Source organism: Schistosoma haematobium, chromosome 1 (genome assembly GCF_000699445.3).
Source record: "Schistosoma haematobium chromosome 1, whole genome shotgun sequence".
Classification (NCBI taxonomy): Eukaryota; Metazoa; Platyhelminthes; class Trematoda; order Strigeidida; family Schistosomatidae; genus Schistosoma; species Schistosoma haematobium.
Window position 1 is genome coordinate 58,857,046 of NC_067196.1, and position 25,491 is coordinate 58,882,536.

Genomic DNA, 25,491 nt, shown 5'->3' on the forward strand with positions numbered 1-25,491 from the left:
GTAAGACGTAATACGGAGGGATGAATGCGAAGTGAATGAATCATGTGTAGGGGAGATTAATAATGATGTTTAGCCAATAATACGAATAATAATAATGACCCATATTTATTCTGATCATGAATCTTAACGTATATGCAGATTCACGTTAACACTCTATGAGTCATGTTAACATTAATAATTTTATTGTATTTTGTTTGGGCATTTTTTCGGATTATTAATTTGGACATATAATTGTCGAACCTGAAGAGAATTTATCGAAAAGAATATTCTTCGTTCATATACTAGTCTTTGAATATGACCGGGATCTTTAAACGAATAATTAACTGTTTACAATGAAATATTTCAAAATTATAAAATGACTTATTTTTACAGATTTTCTTCTGTCTTTCAGTTTCATTTCAATAAACGAAATAAAACAACAGCAGTTTTTCCAGACTACATATATTTATCTTATAATTGACACCTAAACTATGTGCTATGTACAGAAAGAAATAGGAATCTGAAGTATATATATATATATATATATATATATATATATATATATATATATATGCAACTAATCAGTTCACACCTTTGTGTGGTATTCTTTATTTAACAAACAGAAATTATACATTTCATGTATACACTCATCACCTTTCTTCATACACTACATTTGTGAGATGTCCTTTTTAGGGAGAACATTTGTACATGCATTGATAAAGGGTAAACTTTTATATAAAGGAGCGCATATATGGAGTTATTTTAACGAAATCATTAATCATTAAATTATTGACATAACTTGATTGTCACTGGTTCCTCCTTTTTTTAAATAACAGTTTCTTCTGCCTTCATTCCTTCCCCTTCTTATTCTCATTCACTCATATTCTCTCGATTTATGGCACATATAAATACATGTATAGGTCTTTTTAAAATTCTTTCTTTACTCATTTTGAATTCCCATGAAATTTATTCTTTTTTTTCTGTCATCGTATTATAGTTGTGATATGATCACAGCTGTTCGAAGAATTCAGATTTTGACAATTGTTTTGTTTTCTCTACTTTTTCTAGTATTTATTTCTTTTAATAGGAAAGTGTTATTTTGCATTCAGTGGTCACTAACACAACCATCCAAATACACATGTACACAGGTATATCAACAGGCTCAATGATGTTATACTAGAAATACAGAAAATGATTTATTATAGTAGCTATAAACATCATCATCTTTATTTCCATCAACTTCATCACTCTTATCACTGTTGTCATGGGCGTCATAATTATGCATGCAATAAATTTGTCAATTATATTCATATGGTTATGTATGTGTTACTGAGGTGAGAAAATGGTGTTGTATGAATGAATGTTTTGATAGACATTCTACAAATTGTATACAGTGGCATTTTAAGACAATAGAAATATTTTCACAAATATTATTGGTTAAATTAGTTAATTTTCTATGTTACAATAAATAAATAAATTGATAAAAGTGAAGTTGGACTTTTTATTTTTCTTTTCTACTACACATCCAACTAATCAACAAGTTTTCTGTCTCTAGTTTACTAATCAATATATTTCGTAAATGAAATCAACCGAATAATAAGGAGAATTTCTGTAATGACTATGAAAACAAGTGTTTTTTTTTCTAGAAAAACAAACAAACAAGTTGTTGATATTGTAAAAAGAAATATGACAGAAATGTAAGCACTTCTTTCACAACTTGACCTAACCCTTGCAACTATTAAATTTTATGATTGAGATCATGAACCGATTGATGTTAGACCATCACAAGTGAAAAACTGGAAGCACTGGACGGCCGTTTCGTCCTATTGTGGGACTCCTCAGCAGTGCGCATCCACGATCCCGCTCGCGGGATCCAGTTGGTTAAGCGTTCGCGCGCGAGACCGAAGGCCCTGGGGTCGAATCCAGAGTATAATCTCTTAATGATAATAATTATTATTATAATTATCACTATCATCTAAATATGCTTATACTAACAATGATATCAATTATTCCACTAAATGATTAATAAAACAGAGAATGTACAATTAATTCTTCTCGCATATATTCTCATTCATTTTTTGATGAAGTTTTGTTCTGTGAGCTGGATGGTTTGGTCATGGGACTTTTATCGTTCTTCTGAACAATATCATCAACACAAACTTCAGATACAAGTCATTCATTACATAATATTAACAACACAATTAAATAAGTTTATATTTATATTAAACGAAAATTAATATACAATTCACATAGTTTTTAGAAGGCAAATATCTTCAAATTGAACGAATTGTGTGTGTACAAGATAGAAATAAATACATATTCTTATTTATTTTTTAAACAAAAAGAAGCTGTCTGATTATTAGTAATGATCAAACTAAGATGATGATGATGATAATGATGATGATCATGATCATGATGATCGTAACCAACAAAGTGTACTTGTTGATTACAAAAGTTTTTAAACAGGAAGTAGAGAAAAAAATAGAGAGAAGTGGAGAAAAAGAAGTTATCTTAAAAATATCATGTGTCTTATTTATTCAGTAGTTATCTCTGAAGTTATACTTTTGTTATTATTATTATTATTATTATAAATACTACTTATTAATTCTTTTCTGTATTTCAACTCATTTATTTAGTAAATAAGTTTGTTTAAATGTATGCTCGAAGTATGTCTACATATGTTAAAGAATATCATTTTGTCTAGATGCTTTTTCTTTCCAATTGTGTTATATCTTCTGAACAATTTCACTATTTTTTTTCTTATCTATGAAAATATTCTGTTTTAATATTGATTTTAGAATTTATGTTTGATTAGTTCTGAGATATTGGTTGGTGTCCCTAATGTTGTTGTTGTTGTTGTTTTTTCTACTGTCTCTGCTACTGCTCCTGGTGATGTTGAGAAAACAGAATGATGTTGGTGACTGTAGTCACTTTTAGATTTGTAATTTGAAATACTCATTTTATTATTAGGAAAGTTATTAGTTTGAGTAATTAAATTACCATCATTTTGATTTAATTGATGTGTTGTACGATGTAATGCTAAAGTACGTGATTGACAAAATCCTTTACCGCATATTTCACATAAAAATGGTTTCTTTGAACTATGTGTAAATCTATGAATATGTAAAAAAGAAAAGAAATTCGAAATAAGGAATAAGATATGATATATAAATAAATTAAATGAATGTTGAGCAATAATCATCATCTCTTAAACCATTCCACTCTCTTCTTAAGGAATTAAATAATAATTTAATTAGGTAATAAGTACTGTTGACACTCAATCCTGGTTTCTATAATCATAGTAACATTGATTGTCTAAGAGTATAATTCTAGTTTCCTTAAATATTGAATATGATTAAAGTACAAAGATTCAGATATCATACATGTAAACTGTTATCAATATTAGAATACAAAGTAAACAACTATCCATCAATTCATGATTTATATCGATGAATAAAAGTTTAAATTTCCAAGACATTATGAAGTCTTTCTAATTAATTTAATTAGTATGAAATATACTCAGTTGAAATAAACTTAGATGTAGCTTCATTTATTACTTTATTTACAATAATACGGGATTCTATAATAAAACTCAAGTTCAACATCATAAACTTATCATTTACTGAACATATATGTGGTCGATGAACAGTAGTTAAATATGTATTTTGTCAAATTAGGAATATTTTAACTATATAATTATATGTAAATAATACAGAGTATTGTGATGTGTGCTACTGATGTCGATAGATATAAATAGTATGTATCATCAATCAAAAGTGAAATATCTGGCAACAGAAGGTTAACAAGATCGAAAGAAAGAGAACGAGAACAGTGAATGATTGCTATGAAAATGAAGGAACAGTGAAGTTTGAGACAACTGATTGACATTTTTCAAATGAGTTATTTACTGTATGGTTCTCAGATGTTACTAAGATGTTCTGTAATTTTGTGTTCAAATACATTCGATTGTCCCCACTTGTGTTCTCACTCACTACAGTATTATAGGATCTAGATAAAACTGACTTTCAATATTTTCTAGTTGTAAGCAACTTTTTTCAACTGATATCAAATCTTGGTGAAAATTACGTTCGAATAACAAAAATATTACTGAATATTCATCACTGTCTAGTAGAAAAATACCATTTGTATTTTACGAATTACAGAAGATAATCGTTCTACATGAATGTAGCATTTAGTATTCTTAGAACTATTTAGATTTAACCTTGTAAAACAACCAACCTTATGAACAGGTATGAACAAATTATCTTACATCTACAACGTATTTATAAGTGAAATTTCCTAATAAATTCTACTTCAATTAAGTGACCAGATCATTTGGCCAACATATTACATTTTTTTCCTACGAAAATGCAAGTTCACATGCTTAATATGTGCAGGTGTTTTGTACTTAGCTATAGGAAGAGTGTATTTTGTATGAAGATTGGTGATACGACTTGGTTTACCAAACGGAAACAAGGAAATAGTGATTCGTACTTATGACCTATTAGCTGAAAACTAGTTGTTGACAATTTCCCCTAGATCTGTGTGTTTCTGACAGTAGAAAATAATATAATTGAAGTCTACACATTTTTAAACAAAAAACCGTTTTATTAAAGTATATAATAGGAATTATGAATACATATCTATCGGAGTCAATAAATTCGTATTATTGTGATATCAACAGAAATATTTCAAGTGATTATCAAATATAGATGATTTGATGTCCTATGAAGTTACTGACTTGATAACAGAAATTTTAGGTTGAAAAATATCATTGAAACGGCATATATTGTGAAAACTTTCTTGTTCTCTCTTTCTCAACGAATCCTATTAAACTATACTTTCGGAAAGTTATGGAACTGACGCTTGTTTGGATTGGAATATTTGGTCTCCTAGTATCTCATAGTGATTTATATTATATTGATATTCAGCTTGTTATATACAACTAAAGGTGCACCTATTTAAATTTATTAATATCATTATTATCATCTGCCATAGTTTTTATTTAATTAAACAACTGGATAGACGAATTCAGCTCAAAGAGTATGATTCTATATTTTGTATAGATATTGTCTAGAACATACTCAGAATTTTGAAGTACACTAAACGCTAGCCACAATCTAACTGCCTAGCTCAGAGAACGAAACTCCACCAAAATCATCCACTTGAGTTACAAATCTTCTCCATCATCGAACGTACTGTTTCCTAGTTATATTAGAATCACAGAGAAAACTATAAAGTGTATTTATCTTAAAACATTTTTCCTCTGCTAATAGCTACTTAGAATTTGTCAAAAGAAAACACTGTTTTAAAAACTTTTATATTAAACAACATATCCCAACAAGATATTGTTATGTCAGTATGACTAAGAACATATGACATTAATAAACACAGTCCATTTATGCAACAAACATTTATCATTATTTTAAAATGTGGAATTAAGATTTTTATTTTAGAAAGAAAAACAAACAGATTAGCTAACTTACCTATGATCTCTTAAATGGTCTTGTCTACGAAATGCTTTACCGCAAACATCACAAGGAAATGGTCTTTCATTTGTATGTGTACGTTCATGAATTAATAAATTATACGATTTGGTAAACTGACGTAAACAGAATTTACAAATATATTGTTTACGCACTCTATAAGTAGAATAAACAACACGCAATAAAGATATATTACTTAATAAAAATTATTTATTTACAATTGAAATGAAATCATTTTTTTAATAGACAAATAAGGGAACGTTATACTTGAAATTTACTCAATATATTTATAAGGTATAAGTTGTCATAGAGTTCCATTTCCATATTTACTTAATTTCATTGATCACAAATGAAATTGTACATTTTTCGTCATTCATATTCATAATTATTTATTCTTATTATAATTTAAAACAATTAGTCCCTTTGATAAATTTCGATAATGATATTAGAAGACAGAGATTATCAGAACTATGTGATATATTAGCGCAATACATTTCGAACAATCTGCTCACACATATACTTGTTAAGAGCATTTATACATAAAAATAAAAGGTCAACTAGACAGGAAACGGGGTAAGAGGAGATAAGGATAATGATAAGAGTAATAATAATAATAATAATAATAATAATGTGAACACAATTTGAAACCTAATCGCTCTGGATAATAAGCCAATATTACCAGGGTAGGTTTAAGGTAAGAACAAACTGTTTTTGAACACACATAGGGGGTTTGAATTTTCGTATGGCTAAGGCTTCAATAAACCTTAGTATACGCCCTTTTACACTTTTATACAACACTACGAAAGCTGAGATTAGATCAATCCTGTGACCTGTTTCAATTATACGTTTAGCAATAGAGGATGATGGATGTTTATCCTCTGCTCTTATTGGGTCACTTGATTGTATTTGTTTCTGAAGCCATTTGGATACATGTTCACTCACCCTAATGTTGAGATCACGATTACTCCTCCCTATGTATGTGTGACCACACACACATTTAAAGTAGTAAACACAGTGGGATGTGATGCAATCGTTTCCATGTACTTTAGGTTTTGAATGAAGCATTGTACACATCGTTGGATTCCTGTTCAGTGATCTAGAGGTTAAGTGTTCACGCGCAAGACTGGAGGTCCTGGGTTCGAGTTTCGTGTGCAGGATCGTGAACGTGTACTGCTGAGGAGTCCCACACTAGAAGAAGATGACCGTTCAGTGTTTCCAGGTTTGCGATGGTAGTTTAATATTGATCGGTTTATGGTCTCATCAAAAATCATGTAACAATTATACCACACAACTAATTATTCTCTCTCTCTTCAGCACAAACAACCCAATCAAGATATTGTTAATAAAGAATTAATTGATACTGTTATTTGATAATTTATATGTTGTTATAGAACTGAAACGATCCGTTCTGTTGTAACTTGTAGCCTTTGTCAGAATTCCAATAGTATGTCAATCCTAATACTTTCAAAATGTATTCAACAATTCCCATGAAAGAAATATTAATACACAAAGAGTTGATATGTTTATTTGTAATTTTCTCAGCACTAATAAATATGTTTACCGAGTTATACATAGTAATCGTTGAAGTATATAAGTAAAAATTAATAACATGGTGAAATATTAATAATATCTGGCTGTTCAAATCAAAGTGGAATGATGATGGAATATACAATAGAGTAGTTGAAAATTAAATACTTTACATGTTGATTTACTAATCTAGAATAATGAATGAAATTAACTAAAATTTTATTTCGTCATGGTACAGATCATGTACGGTTGAAATATTGTAATCCTGACAGGATCAAGGAAAATAGTAGTTAATGTTAAATTCCCAGTGATATTGATTCCATTGATTTCAATGATTTATTCGTAAAGCTTTTATTTTCATTTCAGATGAAATCATTGCCTCATTAAAATATAAGTAAACTTAAAAACTGTATTAAACAAGAGTACAAATAGTCCACTCTGATCACCATAATTATCTGTCTAATCGTTCGCCTCCATGTATATGAACAAACAGAGATATACAAACATCTTTTCAAAACAATTACCTTCGACGTGTTCCACTATGATTTGATTTATCTTCTTTCGCATTAATTAATCGACCATAATTTACACGTAATCTATCCAAGTGAAATAATCAACAACAACAAGAGTATTTAATCAACATTTGATTAAATAGACAATATACGTTCATATGTTAACAAAGAATATTACTAAAATAGCATAAGTAGTACAGATATCATTTTATACTGATTATAAGGAAATAAGTTTAGATAAATTGAATCAAAGTATATCTAGTATATATTGATTGTTATTTTTAGTATAAAGTTAAGAAATTGTTATTTACTTGTTCATACCTTACGGATCGACCAGATAATGTTGACAATCTATTTATTCTGTACGGATATGTTCGAAAATATCGTGAAATCACGAGATTTTAATAATACAAAAAACGTTACCTTAATCTAGTAATAAATATACTTTGTTGAAAACAATAGTATGAATGATTAGATTGAACATTCTTTATCTTCATATTACCAGTTCACAGTATTCCGTTAAAGTGAATTATGTGGCTCATACTATTGAGTAATTTATCTGACTGTCATATGACTAAACTAATAACTCTGGTCGTATGTATAGAAATGTTACTCGAAGATGAGTTTGGTAGCTTAATGTATAGAGTATTGGGTCAATAGTCCAAATGTCTAAGTCAAAGGTATCTTATCAACTAAACTCATTATTTTGATATCTTCTTAGATAATCAATCATTTAAGTTTATTCAGCTAACCACCTCCTAAAAAATTATGTGATTATTAATCAATTTTAAACTTTTATACAATTAGAGAAATACCAACACATTCAGTTTTGAATGTTTACAGAATGTAAAATATTAGTGATTTAACACGTTCGGTAAAAATTAGAAAGAATTTATTCCTCTCAAAAAATTTATCACAGTAGTTTGTGTTATATGTGATAATCTAGTGTTACCATGGTGACATTGCACTCAGAAGCCAATATATTTTGATATATTCGTAGTGTATCTGGAAAAGCGTATAACACGAGTAGTTCAGAGTATTAGTCACGAAGAAAGAACACACACACAAACACAAATAACTAAAGTCTGTATACTGTAAATTTAATCTGATGATAACACAGATTTTACTGAATACGTACTCATTACATAAGAGAAAAGTGACATTCAATAAACTAAATGTGGCTTGTTTAAATCTAATTGAATCTATATTAATTACTAAATGGAATTTAAACTTATCATTTTATAAATGATTATCTCTCTGGCTTTTTTGTTTGTTTGTAAGTCTAATTAAAATTTCATTATGGGTATACGTGTCTTTAATATGAATTTATTTAATATATGATAGTAAATATTTTTTGGCATAAATTGCAGATTTCGGTAAAGTTTATCGAATAAATCCTATCGAATTGTTGACTTTTTACAGATTTGTATGCATCTCTCTCTCTCTCTCTCTCTATATATATATATATATATATATATATACACTCATATGTACATATACACATACACATACACAGATAAGTACATGTACCGTTAGTACTAGCTTGATACTCGTTAGTCAATCAAACGATCCATTAGAGATAATCGGTTGATTGATAAAATCATAGCAACTTTTTTCTATTTAAAAAAAAAATATTTTTCGAAAAAAAATCACCCCACTTCCTGATCAGTGAGTGAAACTTTTAATTAGTAACTATTATATGGATGGTCAGTAAGTCGGTTTATTGCGCATAATTTACAATACAAAAATAACAAAACAATAAAGGTTCCTATAAATTGTACAGATAGAATTTAGGTTAAGATTTATTATTTTTTCTTAAAAAAAATTGTTACATTGTATTTAAAAACTTTGTTTTTTTTCGTTTTGAAATAAAAGTACCAACCCTTCTGTACAAAATATAAATAAACTGTGTTTATATTAAGAATTATTCGGGTACATGAATGCGCAAATCTAAAATGCTTCTAATCCCTAGATAATTCATGTAGACAGACATGTGCAAACACAAGTGTATAAATGTAAATAAATAGATGGATAAATATTAAGTGTACGCACCTGAAAATATAACACACATAAAATGCACATGAATATACAAGAGATTATAGATTCAAGATGATATTTATACTTTCGTTATTGGTGAAGCAAGTTGTAATAGTGAATTGAAATCAATAGTATCTATGATGAAATAATCTAACAATTTAATTAAAAGTGTAATTGAACTGATATTAGAAAAAAATTTACTGTTATGATTAGCATTAGTAGTAGTATATTACGAATCTAATGAAATCTTCTTTTGGAAAATAGCATGATTAATTTCAATATTCAATGGTCCCAGTCGATTTTATAAAAAAAATAAAGATAGTAAATTTCAAGCTGTACTCCAAAAAAAATCATGTAAATTGTTTAAACTTGAAGACAATATGTTTAAGTTGTTATTGTTTTCAGTTATCATGTCTACTATGTAAGACATTTTTATTTGAACATACTTTGATCGAAAAACTGTTGATAGCGATCGATATTCAACCGACATGTCTACTTTTATTTGAGCGGCTGAATATTATTAAGCCGTCTCAAACTGAAATTATAACTGAAAGTCAGTTACATAAATATGTAATTGTAATAAAACAATTATTCATAGTATTTTTTTACAGACCGAGACGTGAAGGTGCTGAATTCGATTCCTAGTAGGGTCATTGGTTTGCTGTTGATGTATGAAAAACAATGATGTAATCAAATGGAGTGTGAATGATATATTAAATTGATTTTTCCAAATCGTCTGTAAGAGGGTAATTACATCTTGGGAAAGAGTAATTATATGACTTAGTCAATGAGTTATATTTGTTGATGATAGATGCTTAGTTGTATAGTTGTATGGTATTACATATGCATTCACATAGCAAGTTGCCAATTGACTGATGTTAAATACTACTCAATTTAAATTATACAATTACGACTATAAATAAATCATGTGGTCTATACATTATTTTGATTCACTTTGGGAGTCGAAAAATCCTTATCACCAGTCTCATTATGCAACGTTGGATCTTTGGACTCAGTATCAAGCTCACTTTATTTACGGATTCCGCAAACATAACAGTGGCAAGGATAACAGAAAGTTACATTTAAACCTATCACAGACTAAACGATACAACAAAGATGAGATTTTTAATAAATTTTCTTGAAACAGACATAATACTTTATATTTAAAATTAGTAAAAGTTACATTTTTATGTTTCAGAATTTATAATAAAATAAATTAATTTATTAAAAGAAATACAAGTAGTTTTATTTTTGAATACCTTGAATTCGCAGTTTTCAAATGTACTTCGACGACATGACCATCTTTATCCTCTTTGAACTGTTTTCTCTCTATGGGTTTAATTGGATTATTTTCTGTCCTGACTAAATGTTGATTATTATTATTATTATTATTATTATTATTATTAGTGTCAGTAGTACTATCGTCAAAAAATTGACTTTTCAGTTGTTTCTCTCGAGAAAGTTCTGTTTGATACATTGACGATGAATTTGATAAGTGAATATCATTTACTTCATAATCAATACATGATTGAGCTAAATGTTTAAAGTCGAAACGTTTATCTATAATAAATAAAAATAATGAATTATAATTTAGAAATATAAATATTGACTCCTGTATTAAAAAAATAATTGATAAAAATAAATATTCATATCAGCAGGGGTTTTTGTGGATATTATAGTAATTTTAATAGTTAAGATCATGAGTCGATTGAAGCGAGACAACCATAGAAAACCTGAAAGCACTGGATGGCCATTCCGTCCTATTGTGGGACTCCTCAGCAGTGCGCATCCACGATCCCGCCTCGCGAGATTCCAATCCAGGATCTATCGGTCTCGCACACAGACGGTTAACCTCCAGACCACTGAGGCGACCGGCATCCAATGGTGTTAATGTCTAACTTAAACTAATCCACGAAATTGAGCGACACATCCACCATTGTCTTCAGTGGGTTACTATCTCAATACTAATTAATGACTAAGTACTATTTCTTTTGTATAATATGAAACGTATATTATAATTTCAGACCTTCCAACCAAACACCGCATCTATAGTTCATGGACTGTTGTGTTACCTCAAAAACACTTTGTTAAGTTATTTTTCAAGCGGAACTTTCTTTTTGTTAACATTAATACTGGACATGTATATCTAGGATATGTCTTTTGTGAACAACAGTAGTCAAAACTGGTCGAAGTTCATAATCTGATACTGATTTGCACTCTACAAGTAATTTGGTCACTTAATGTTGTGGCAACCACCTATTGCCAGAGACCTTGGAGTTTACTATGCCTCTTAATGACAACTTAACAAATCTGCTGGAAAGGACGAGATAAGTATTTATAAACAAAAAGAATAGTTAGTAATTCTACTTGTTCGAACACCGTGAAAAGTGAGTACATTTTAAAACATTGGGATTCAATCATTAACTTATCATCCAAACTGAAAATTAGTGAGTCTTTAACCACTCCTGATGAGTCCCATAATTTATAGACGATCTTTGAGTGACACCGAAGTGATGTTGAGGATGTCTACCTACTAATTAAGACTAGATGAAGGCTACAAAGCACTATGAGGGATCCATATTATGATTTGCATTTGACGGTTAGGATTGGGAATTAGATTTAGGTTTCTCATCTCGGACTGACATCAGCTAAAATAACAAAAGGATATTTAGCCAAATGAAATCCAAGACCCGTTATCGTATATCTGATTGATTCGTCCATAAATTATAGTCTCGTCAATATACAAATTAAAGCAATTAGGTTATTGAGTTGAAATCTAACTGTATGTTTTCATCTTACGTTAATCATTATTCATTGTTTTATATAAGTTTCTATCTCATCACCAACTTAAATAATTGTATGCATCGTAGTTTTTTCATTGGAACTTGTGGAAATTCATCACGTAGCTACTATAAACGAGAACAGTATTTCTTTGAAATGATAGATCTTATTGAGGTTACTGTCGGTAAACCTTGGATTCAAATCTCAAGTTAATTAACAATCATTAATGTAACAAAAGCTTATCTTTCGTCCTGTGAAGAAATTAATTGTTATTTATAAACAGGTTTATAAAAGTTTAAATTTTATTTTATGCTTAGAACTAGATCTCAATTTCGCCAAATATATTCACAGTTTGGATTATATCATGTTTCACCTAATCAGCTATCTCAGTAATTAATTAATATCACTAATTCATTAAGGATGTTTTTCTAATTGTTACCAAGTCAGCATATAATTATTAAATAACATTTATTGTTATTATTTGTAAGGGTTGGTTTTCAACTTATTATGAATCACAAACTCACAGATAGCTCCTAACCATCAACCTCAGTTTCTATAGTTTAATATTACTTGTAATTTACTCACAAAAAATATAGCTTATAATTGAATCCATAAAACTAAATTTGGTGAGACTATAATTTATGGACGATCTTTGAGCAACGCTAAAACGACCATCAAAATGTACACCAAATTGCTAATGTTGATTGAGGATTATAAATTAGTGCAAGGAATTTAGATTCACAGTTGAACGTTGGGGTTAGAAATTATATTCAATGTTTTCATCACGAACTGACATCAGTTATAATGCCGAAATGGTATTTAGCCATATGAGTGGATAAATTTTACACAAAAATATCCAAGACCTTCTATCATAAGTCCGGTTGGTTAGTCCATAAATTATAATCTCGCCTTAAATTTCATCCACTAAGCTTATGTGATTCACATATGGAATTTTTCTTATTTCATTGACTTACCTTTTCGTAATCTTGTATTCTCACGATTAGTTTTATAACATCGTTTGCCTGTAGTTAAATGTTGTTTATATTGTTGAATATGATTAAGATTATATGAATGTGTAGTATTTTGTGGATTCATGGAACACTGATCACTTTTACTAGGGTTTGTCATTGCTAATTTCTGTAAATTACATGTAAATGAATGAACTAATTGATTTAATTGACAATTTAATAAATGATAATTATCAACATCATCATGAACATGATCAAGATCATTTTCATTACTATTATTAATTGAAGTAATTGATTTATTGTTAATTGTTAGATTATTAATTATCACAGGTATATTAGGTGCTGAGATTGTTGTCGGTGTCATAGTGCTTTCTGTCAATATATTTGAATTGATTCTTTCATTCGAATATTGATCGAATAATTTTTTATAATTTAACATTATTTTCTGTGTATAATCACTATAACTACTATCATAATCGTGGTTAATAGTATTATTAGAATAATTATTATTACTTATATCATTTGAACTAGGAAGTTTATTATTTATTTTATGTAAATCACTTTGTTTTTCATTTGCCATTACAGTAAACTCTGTTGGGATCATATAGCTATTATGATTATTAATAATATTAACATTAGAAATATTAGTGATGTTCTTATCCTTCCAATGATTATAATTTATATAATAGTAGTAATAAAATAAAATATTCTGGTACATTTTTTCAGCAAAATTATCTGTTAATTTTGTATACTGATCTGGTTGATATTGATGTTTACAGTTTGTAATTTCATCTTCCATATTGTTCATTATCGTTTTAAACAATGTTGGTTCAATATGATCAATGTGATTGGATAAATGATTGTTTTCTGAAGGGTTAGTTGATATATTTTGAATGGAATTTGTTATATTTGCTCGATTTCTGGTATTAATTAGAGATGTATTTATATAATCATTTGAAGTTCTCAATGATGAAGGTGTTGTTGTAAGGAAAGATGATGATAAAGACGAGGAAGCACTGCAGACACATGAACTAGTACATGAAGTAAAAGAAGAGAATGCTGAATGTTTTACTGGTGACGAATATGTGGAAATATTAGACATATTATTCGATGAATGATTATTCTTTGTATCCGATAACTGTGTCATACTGTTAGGGGATACTGTTGAACAAGAGGAACATGGGGATAATGTGGCGGAAGGCATCCAGTTGTACGTGCAGTTCATTCTGTCTTTATTATTAATGTTAAAGTTATAAGTTGAATTAGTAGTAGTATTATTAGCGACAGCAGTAGTAACAGTTGATGTCATATTTGTAGGACCAGTACCAATAGATGTACGTTTAAGCCATTCACATAATAATAATAAATACTGTTGTAATTGTACACAGAAATTTCCATAAGCTGATTGATTTGGCTGGGTTTGATTGAAATGACTATCTGTACAGCATTGATCAAAATTTCTGGTTAGTTCCTTAGATATATCTAACAATAATTTTAAATGTAGAGAAGGAAATAATAAAAGACAACGGTAAATTAAAATACTTACTACGATAAACAGGAAAAGTGAAAAGATAATGATATTTACTACTTCACAATAAAGGAACTAGAGAAACTTTTTAGGTGTTGTACTCTTTTGGCTGGATTGTTTATTCGTGTAGAAAACAGTTGTTTCCTTGTGAAAGCTTTGTTTTTAAAGAAGTTCTCTTTCTTTTGAACATCAAAAGATGTGTTAAGCTCAGATACTTTTGAGATAACAGTAAATATTTATGGCTCAGTATAGGCATTTTGGAAGTGTCGTGTGTTTTTGGCTGCATAGTAAAGTCGTTAAGTTTCTTGTCTTTATAGACATCAGGATATACTTCGAAAGATCTAAGCCATTTATTTCAAAGCACATAACATCTTCCGAAACCGCCTTCTAGGCTAAAAGATGTTCTTCACTTTCACGAAAGAGACATATGAACCCCTTTATCATGAATGGTTTAGAGAAGTAACTGTTTACAGGATAAAGCTCTCGTCCTTAATCTTTCTAGTCATTACTTCATATCACTCTTACAAATTCTTATTGGTTCCGAGTATATGGGTTTGGGTTATATTCGGTCATTAAGTAGTATTATTTGTCATTAAACCAACGATAGCATAAATTATTGTATGAATGTTGACAAAGAAACCAAACTACTGATCATCATTATTCAAATCGTCTTCAGAATTATTACTAATACCAATTCCTATCCTCAGCAGTAATTTTATGGTAGACAAATTTATTTTTTAAAACAGATTGTTTTAATTGAAATACCCCAGTGATGTAACCACATATGTTTAGAATTAAATATTCAATCAGTTATTGTCAGTAGAAGATGAATACTATTTCAAACTTATCAAACTTTATGAAAAAGCTCTAACTACAAATAAATAAGGAGTTAATCCGTTTATCTTATATATATATATATATATATATATATATATATATATATATATATATATATATATATATATATATATATATATATATAACTACTGATAGATTTGTATTTAGTTAACAGAATGTAGATAAACTATTTCACTACTAATAAAGTGTACAGATAAATAATACAAACAGATTCAATAAGAAACTAAAGTATGTATATTTTGAAATGACAGAATATTCGTAGCTCAGATGTTAAAGATGTTGTGATCTTTGAGCTGGATGGATTAGTGATGAAGCTTTTATTGTTTTTCTGAGCAAAGTTATCACCCACACTCTTTAAAAAGAAATGCATTATTGAGAATATTGTCACAATTAGTTAACAATTTGTTCTGATGACCGAGAATTTGGTCATATAATTATGGTTAACAATCAACTAAATTCCAGGTCGACAGAACAGGTTGTTCATTAATCGTGATAAGATTATAATAATTTATTTCTCTTTTAAAAAAGTGTGGCGATGACGTAGTTTAGTAAAACAAAATAAAAACTTCATAACCAATCTACCCAACTCAGAGTCCACAACATCTCCAATAAGCAGATAGATTCTTGGTCCTGAATTATTTTAACTATAAAATTGATTAGATTTGTTTGGAATTTCAAATATATTCAACTTATAGCCATATGACAAACTTGCGTTATTAATAAATATTTCTGATGTTCCGTGACTTAGTGTGCTATTTGTACTTGTGTTAATGGAAAGTTGGTTTATCTTAGTTTGGAACTTTTCAATCGTGATTCCATATGGAATCGAACTCTGGATCTGAAAAGTTTCATAATACCATTTAAGTTACAGAATCAAGAATACAGTGATTCACTTTTGCAAATATAGTTGATTCTAAATACAGTTCAAACATGATCCATTCTAACTGATGAATAACTATTGCATATTAATAAATATCTTTTTAAGGTAATCATTATCATGTGGTGATATTCGTCAGAAAATTACTCATAACCGTGCAACATAAAACAACGGTTTTGTTTTACTATACAACTCCAGGAATCTACAGGTATCAGAGATTGAACCTAGATCTTTTAGACCTGTCGATGAGAGCTGAGATGATATCCAGTGGACAATACTTTTCACTTTAATTAATTCGTAATATTCCCCTCCCATAGCCATCGTTAATATGTAGTTTATGTGTAAAGAAAATTTCTTCACTATTGTTAAAGAAAACTCCTATGGCAACAAAAAACAGCCCGTTTAATTTCCTTTCCTCCTTAACCTCATTTCATTCCAGAATTTATTTACTTATAAGTATTATTTCCTGTTTCATTTTGTCAATATGGGATATTTTATAGGCAGAAAAATGTTATGCAAAATCTTTTAGAAACAACTTCATCTTCAATTCTCTTAGTTATGATCAAGACAACTGAAAACATTTGCATACACATACATACACATTCTCATATTTGTTTACCTATTCGTAAAGATGCCAGTAAATTGGTAGAAGGAAAGTTACTAATCCATTAAAGTAAATAGTTTAAAAATCCTGATTGTAAACATTTTATCAGTTTAATCAGACATCTTTTCGAAAACCAATTTCTGACTAAGAATGTCCACGTGTGTTTTTTCGTCTCTCTATGTTATTGAATCGTTTACAATATCTAAGTGAAATCAAGTATCTACGACTATTTCTTTTAGGGACAATCAGTTGTGAAATTCTCAAGGTCGAACAGTAATTTACTGAAGTCAGCATTAATCACCATTATTTTTATGGTCACTATCATCAGTATTATCTTTTCTAAGTGTTAGACTTATGTGGGTTGATCGGAAGGAAATCAATCAAAGAGTTGACATATATATGTGCTAGTCGCAGCCTAGTGAAATGACGATATCTAGTTGCTATGATGCACAAGTCCATAAATAATTACAGTGCTGACAAGTAACACACTATTAAAGACACAAATGATGGATTTCTCGATTAAGCTTAATGACTACTAATATGTGGATACAGACATACAACAGACCTAATTAATCATCATAATGAGGAGAAGTTATTTATGAAAAAAAGTATTTATTATATAAACAATTTGTGGCTCTTATAGAGATTAATCACGTAAACAACTATCTACTTCGAATGTAAGTATTTACCCTGTAAAACATTTGAAACCTTACTCTATCAACCTACAGTTTCGACATCGGACTGCCTTAATCTCACAATTGTATTATTGCTAATTGCTTTCACTATTAAATGTAAGTACTTACTGAGTTATCGGCTTACTTTTGCTCTTGTTCTTTTCCTTTCTAGGTTTTATCACACTCCTCCAGTACACCAAGTACGTTCAGGCTAAATGTAAACCTATCAAAGGCTGGAAATTACAACTCAACCAATATAATAGCCACAATTGTCCGATTATAGTCCTTAAAACAAATTTTGCTAAAACTAACATTTTCAATTTAATAGTCCCTAAATTACTTCCTAATCAGAGGGTATCAAGTCAGCAATATTCAGATTTTTAATATCGACACTAGTCAATGCTAATTCTGATACGAATATCATGCTAAATAAATCAAATCTTCCAAAGAAATCAAAAAGGGGATCGGGTAGCTAGTCATCTATTTGAATAGTTCACCAGTACTCGGTTTGGTTGACACTACATGACATAAGTGTGAATTCCACTGATGATTGAATCAATTACTCCAAGGTTGTAGATACGGCTCATAAACGAGTGTCATTTATCACAAATCGTAAGTCCAGAGTTTTCTGTTTGTTGAGATTGACCATCATACTTCAAACAGGTTTTATCAGTAGGAAAATTCCATATTCAACGGTCATAAAAACATTATTTGTATGTTGGAGAAATTTTGAACTTCACAGTCCGATCACCATTTTACAACTAAAATATAGATACATAAATGAAGGAAATTCTCTGTATTAGGTTCTCCTTAAGTTCTATATCCATAAATTCAAGTTACTTAAGATACTATTAATCAATCATGTCAGTAAAATGCAGAAGCATAAAAAGTGGGAAATGGACAAAAATAAATAAACCTATCAATATGGGGTTGTGGGGATTATTGAGTTTTTGATTGAGATCATGAACTGATTGATGCTAGATGACCATTCGTGGGTAGAGACAGGTATCATCCTCAGTACAATGGAAGATAGTCGCACAATTCCGTGGATCGGTTGAGGTTAGACATTAGCACCATTGGATGCCAGTCAGCTCAGTGGTCTAGAGATTAAGCGTTCGTTCGTTAGTCCAATTGTTCCTAGGATTGAATCTCGCGAGGTGGGATCATGGGTGCGCACTGTTGAGCAATCCCGCAGTAGGACGAAACGGCCATCCAGTGCTTACAGGTTTCCAATGGTGGTCTAATATCAATCGGTCCATGATCTCAATAAATAAATCTAGTTAGATTCAGCTTCAATTAATAAAATATTTCAAAAAACAAAATATCTATCAATAAGTATGAAATGTTGGTTATTTATATCAGTAATTTATGATATTATTTTCATCTAGACTATTTAAATTCGAATTCCTTAATCATAAACATTTGGTGAGTAGAAATAATAAGTGCTATACATTCATATCGCCGGGAAATGGAGATAAACATGAGGAAAATGAACAAGAATTGGATGGAACTAGAAAAGAAGGCCCAGGATAGAGTGGGTTGGAGAATGCTGGTCGGCGGCCTATGCTCCATTGGGAGTAACAGGCGTAAGTAAGTAAGTAAGTAAGTAAGTAAGTAAGTAAGTAAGTAAGTAAGTAAGTAAGTAAGTAAGTAAGTAAGTAAGTAAGTAAGTAAGTAAGTAAGTAAGTAAGTAAGTAAGTAAGTAAGTAAGTAAGTAAGTAGGCAAGTAAGTAATACATTCATATGAACTGAATGAATAATAAAGAACCTTTCTATTTAAGTCAGAACAATTGATATACTATTACTTCAGTTCTTTAAAACTACATCCTGATGATGAATACCAGACTGGGATAAGATAATTGTCCAATTCACTATTCATTATAACATCTTACCAATGAAGATCAATTAGTGGTAATGAAAATAATCATTCAATCTAGATTACCTTAATCATATCATTTTGAAAAAAAATATTTTTTATTTAAAAATAAAATACGAACTGATGAGAACTCACTTTTCTTTTGATGAATTAAAATTTTGTTTTAATTAAACTTAATATAAATCACCGAAATACTTTTCTAACTTGAAAATGTACAATTATTTTCTAAGGTTATTTATACTGAGTTCTATTTAACAGGTATGAAAGAAGATTACATTTTTTTTTATCTTCGTGAATGTATGTATGATGTGTGAATGTATTTATGTATGTATGTATGTATGTATGAAGGGATGGATGGATTTATTATATCCCTTATAGTCACAGAACACAGAAGTGAGTTCTGATCATGAAAATAAAACTATTTGAGAACCTATTCAATATAAATGATTTTTCTTTTCTTTTTTTATGTTGAGCTCTATTCAGCTAAATATGTGTATTTTAAAATATGATGTACTATAACATCATAAATAGAGGAAAAAAAGAGGACAAAGCAGTTTTGATAACAAATTACGTAATAGATATTTTGGGAAAATAATCTACTGAGATCTAATAAACACTAGTCATCACGAAAATAGTGTTGGATATACGTATATTAATTGAAGTTTAGAATACAGACTGATTCTCTGATTTGGAATTATCATTAACATCTTGTGAACTGAAAATCTTGGATTAAACGCTACATAAGATTTTAGTTGCATATCAATGACAGGTTTCAAAATTAATTATTTATGAATGAAAACCTTTTATTTGACTTAATGGTCAGACTCATGACTAGAAATCTGAAGTGAAGTTTGGAGTCTACGAGGATTGGTAACAACAAAATGCGATGGTCCCCGAGTACAATGATGGTTAAAATTTTCATTCAAATAGTTTAATTAGTGTAGGATTTGTGATTGAAGTATTTTAACAGTTAAATCCACCAGTCTATCCAAGCTAGACCACCACTGAAAACCTCAGAGCACTAGACGGCCGTTTCGTCCTAGTATGGGACTCATTAGTAGTGCACGTCCACGATCATGAACGTGAGACTCCAACCCGAGACCCTTACTCTCGCGCGCGAACACTGAGCTGGCACCTAATGGTGTTAATACTTAACTTCAATTGATCCATGATCTTCGTAACCTTTTAGTTATGTCTATGAGTAAATGTAAAGTGCTAAATTAAATCCGAGCTGATATATTGTATGAACAAGGGTTAATCATTAAATGACATAATGAACAGGTAGTAGTTGATTATCTTTTGAAACTAAAGAAAGAACTGGATAGTTATTTTTCCCTTGTCTGCAACTTTTTATTAGTGTTTATCTGCCACTTCAAAAAGGATAAAATCACACTGAAAGTAATTAGCGATCTAATCAGTATTCCGTAATCATATCTTAATTTCAATACTTTACTACATTACAAGTTTCTTCAGTAATTTCCTCGGTGAGGAAGTGTCCCACTCTTAAACTAGTCAACACAAAGAAAAAAACAAAAGACGTTCAATAAGACTTCAGGATATTAAATTTAGAAGTTAGTAGTTGGGAAATATTAACTCAACGACCACCGTTGGCTAGAATCCTGGGATATCCTTGATTTTTTAAACCACAGTGTGATTACTATCATAAGACAAAGTCCAAATGACTAACCAAGACTATTCTAAATGATCTAGTCTATAAAAGTTAATCAAACTAAAAACCATTATTAGGAACAAAATTCACAAATTACATAAAAGAATATAAAGTTTTCCCTTTTATTTGGTCACATCGTTATTAAGTGTTCAGTTTAAAGTGAAACACAGCCATTCTAACAAACTTATTTTTTCTGAAAATAAATTATTGAATACTTCTTACATTTTCCTTAACCTTGGATGACTAGCTTTTATTAAAAAAATGATAGAAGTGAATGATAAATAGACTGCAAAGTAGGTTCAAGATTTATGAGCATTAATGAGTGAGCGTTTATTCATGTTAAAAGATTCGTCTATGAACCACAAGGTTGTAAGTTCGAACCCCATCTCCATCTATTTTCATTAGCACAGACCAAAAGTATCATTGAACCTCATGCAATAATTTCTCCATGAATGCAAGTACACCAAGTTATCTTTAATTGCTCGGAAACATTTCGTGTTATTCATCGGAAAAAGACAAGACTTTTGAGAAAGCAATCTCAGAATAATAAACTGTGTGATCACAAACATAAATCATTATTTACCTTAACTATACAAAACGTAATTAACATTGAATTGTTTGGGTATTTCCTAAAGAAAGTAATTTTTGATCGCTCAATATTAGCTTTAAATTTAAGTATAATTTAATTAAATGTGTACACACTAATCGGTCACTAGTAAATGAGCTACATTGTATTTTTTCTCCCAACAATAATAAGACCTTATCGATCAAATTTACAATATTTTGATCAAACTATGTTCAAGACTTTCTATCGAATACCTTTAATAATCTCATATCAGATACTATCAAGGTTAGTAATATAATTTATGGTCATTTCATTTTGGATAAATATAAATTTACTGGTATAAGTAATCACTCTTTTGGATTTATCTAGAATTACTATCTTCAGACAGTATGAAGCTAAGAGTAAAAGTACAAATATTATCAGAACAAAAAATCTCATGCAATCAGAAAAGGCAGTTAGACAGATGTAATAGCGTAACAATTAAATCAGGAAAGAAACATGTTATTATTCATATTTTAAACAAATCTAAACAAAGTGCACATTTTTCAACAAGTTATTTATATGTTTAACAGCAGTGTATGAAACGAGGCTACTACGGAATTTGTATTAAAATGACTCGTGAAGTTTCATAATCCGATATTTTTCATTTGAATGTCAGAATAAGTCTCAAAAATGATTTAATTACTAAATTATTTACACATTACAAATAAATTATATACAGCATTTTCAAAGTTTTATGTTGTTGAAACTGATCTACTTCTCAATTAAAAAGCGTAAATTTGCAAGAGCTAATGACTAAAAAGCAATACTGAAGGAAGTCGCTTAGTAACCACAAATACCAACAGGAAATAATCATACTTTAGTCTTGAATAATAGCAAATACAACAGTTTTACGAACAATAGTGGATAACAGTGAAATCAAGGATGCGCGTTTCGTCAGCTGGATGTACCTTCATCCCAGAGTTGATGTCCACTCTGGGACTGGAACCCAGTACCATTCGCTTCAAACGCCATCGCATTATTCACTTAGCTACTGAGCCCTGATAACCACCAAGTGAATTAATAAATTGATCTCTGAAAAAATTTAGTGGTATTTGAATTTAGTAACTAAGTAGATAATACTTCAGGGCTTTAAACTACAGATAATGCGTTAAAGTTTCATTATGAACATCAACACTGTGATTTAGGTATACCTAGCGGACGGGTTCCAAATAAGAATTGAGGTTCATGGATTTCACTATTAATGACTACATAAATATACTAAATACACACACTCACTTGCATAAAAATCTTTCAAGAATAATTAAAATCGTATATCGGATGTATAATATTTTAAATAATTATTTCATTGTATTTAAAATTTTGATTGTATTTTCCAATTGTATTCAATGCATAAAATTTTTGAAACGTATATACTTATGATATTCGCTTTATTATCAAGTTTATATCTAATAAATTTCCTTTAATTAATATTTATATCAGAAGAGGGTTTTGTGGAGATTGTAATAATTTAATAGTTAAATTCATGAGTCGATTGAAGCTAGACCACCATGGAAAACTTGGAAGCACTCGACGACCGCTTAGTCCTATTGTGAAACTCCTCAACAGTGCGCACCCATAATCTCGCCCCGCGATTCAAACCCAGGACCTATAGGCCTTGGGAGCGGACGCTTAACCTCTAAACTACTGTGCCAGCCGGTATCCAACAGTGTTAATGGCTAACTTGTAATCATATTCCCTGTGTCGGTGTCATTTATATAATTTTGCTATTCAAACTAGAATTCGATCCTGAGCGTTAACTGTTTGATCACTGAATCATAAATGCGCTTTTAACCAGTATAGCGAATTAGATACATATATATAACTTTAGTTAGTTTTAAACTCCGACTGGTATCATCCCCTAATGATAGTTACATTCAAGTATTCTACATATCGACTTCATTTAACAATATACGAAGTATGATAGAATAACATTGAAAGAGTTTAGCATTGATTGTAGTTGAATAATAAAAAACCATTAATACACTATTTATAAATTCTTGTTAGTTTCCATTAATATACAAAGTTGTAAGTTATAATTTCTTGGAGTGTATACTGATATAACTCATTTACCATATATTTGTAATAAGGATAGATTATGTGAAAATTAATCTTACTACCTGTTTTCGAGAAATGAATTCAGTGAAGCAGGAATTTAAGCCGGTAAGTTGATGATTTTAAGTCAAATGAATTGAACTAGTAAATTCCAAATTTATCTTGTGGAGATTATTGTTATTATTGGTTTTATCCAATATTATATTTTTGGTACAATATAGAATTCTTAGTACAAATTATTTCAACAGGTTTACTTTTCTTATTTCTTTTTATCCATCCCTGCGATAAATATTGAGTAGTCGCCAGTTAAATGTTAGCAGTTCAGGAATCAACATTTGAATAATGTATATTTTTCTCAATGAATATAGCCAGCAACCACGATGTCTGATCAGGTTCTTTTGTAACTTGTACAGCAAAATGTCATAAACTTCTCACAAACGCACCTGAATAGGTTATGAGACTAATAGACATAATGCTGTGTTAAAACAAACAAGCAAAACGTTAACTTGTTGAATTATCCAGATTCCTAGAACGGGTAGCCCAGATATTCAAGCAGGCCGCCTCTATATAGATAGTAACACCATGAAATCTAACACTCTAGGAGTAGGCATGATAGTTTGAAGTTACACAGAGCTTGAATTAACAGAAAAGTTTCGATATATACCTAAGTGAAAGTTGTAAATATGTGATTTAAAATACAATCATTCTTACAAGTTTCATGACACTAGTAACGATATTTATAACGATAATAATATTAAATTATAATAAAGAATTGTTACAACATACCCAGTCGTTTATTCGTATCTTGGTTTAGTCGATTGTACGAAATCTGATGATCATACGTTTTATGATTAATAGTTTGTGGGTTAAATATATAGTTGTTAGAGTCATTATTATTATTATTATTATTATTATTATTACAACTCTTCGGTGAATTAATCCGAAGTTCTCGATTTATATGATCACTCCTACAAACAGAGCTGTTATCAGTATGAGTAAGATTTTCATTGGTATTTTGTAAATATAAAGATAGATTTGTGAAATAGCTTCTTTGATAATCAGATAATTCACATACATTGGTATATGTGACACTTTCACACGGAACAACATTATTATTGACACTGTTATTGATCAAATCATTATTTTTGAGGCGTATCATTTCTTCTAAATACTTCATGGAGGCTTCTTGAAGATAATTAATATTCTCTGACATGACAGGTGTCGTCATTCTCGAGAAGTTTATAAATGAAATAGTAAATTTAATGTTACTGAAACATGATTCTGTTGATAATTATAAAATGTGCATTACACTAAAGTCTTAATCATTTATCCATACAAGTTCTTGTTTTATTTGCTTCCGACTGGTTAATCACAATGTGTTGCCTTCAAATATAGATTTAAAGGGGTAGGAGAATTTGTATATATTTTTTAAAATTTACAAATGTTCACTACTAAA

The 25,491-nt window shown here is 29.6% G+C and overlaps 1 protein-coding gene across 2 annotated transcripts; it reads right to left on the reverse strand.

Annotated features, from left to right (window-relative positions):
• Window positions 1–2,227: 2,227 nt before the first annotated feature.
• Window positions 2,228–25,395, reverse strand: MS3_00001724 (uncharacterized protein; the record flags this gene model as incomplete). Of its 2 annotated transcripts, XM_035729628.2 has the most annotated exons (7): window positions 24,822–25,395; window positions 13,297–14,772; window positions 10,961–11,101; window positions 10,801–10,903; window positions 7,517–7,588; window positions 5,466–5,621; window positions 2,774–3,092 (listed from the first exon to the last, which is right to left on the reverse strand). In XM_035729628.2, exons 1-7 carry the CDS (start codon window positions 25,261–25,263, stop codon window positions 2,774–2,776), a joined length of 2,709 nt encoding a protein of 902 aa, XP_035586437.1. In that variant the 5' UTR covers window positions 25,264–25,395. The 2 variants fall into 2 exon arrangements, with proteins under 2 accessions (XP_051074634.1, XP_035586437.1); XM_051209201.1 differs by having other exon boundaries at window positions 2,228–3,092; window positions 10,801–11,101.
• Window positions 25,396–25,491: the final 96 nt, after the last annotated feature.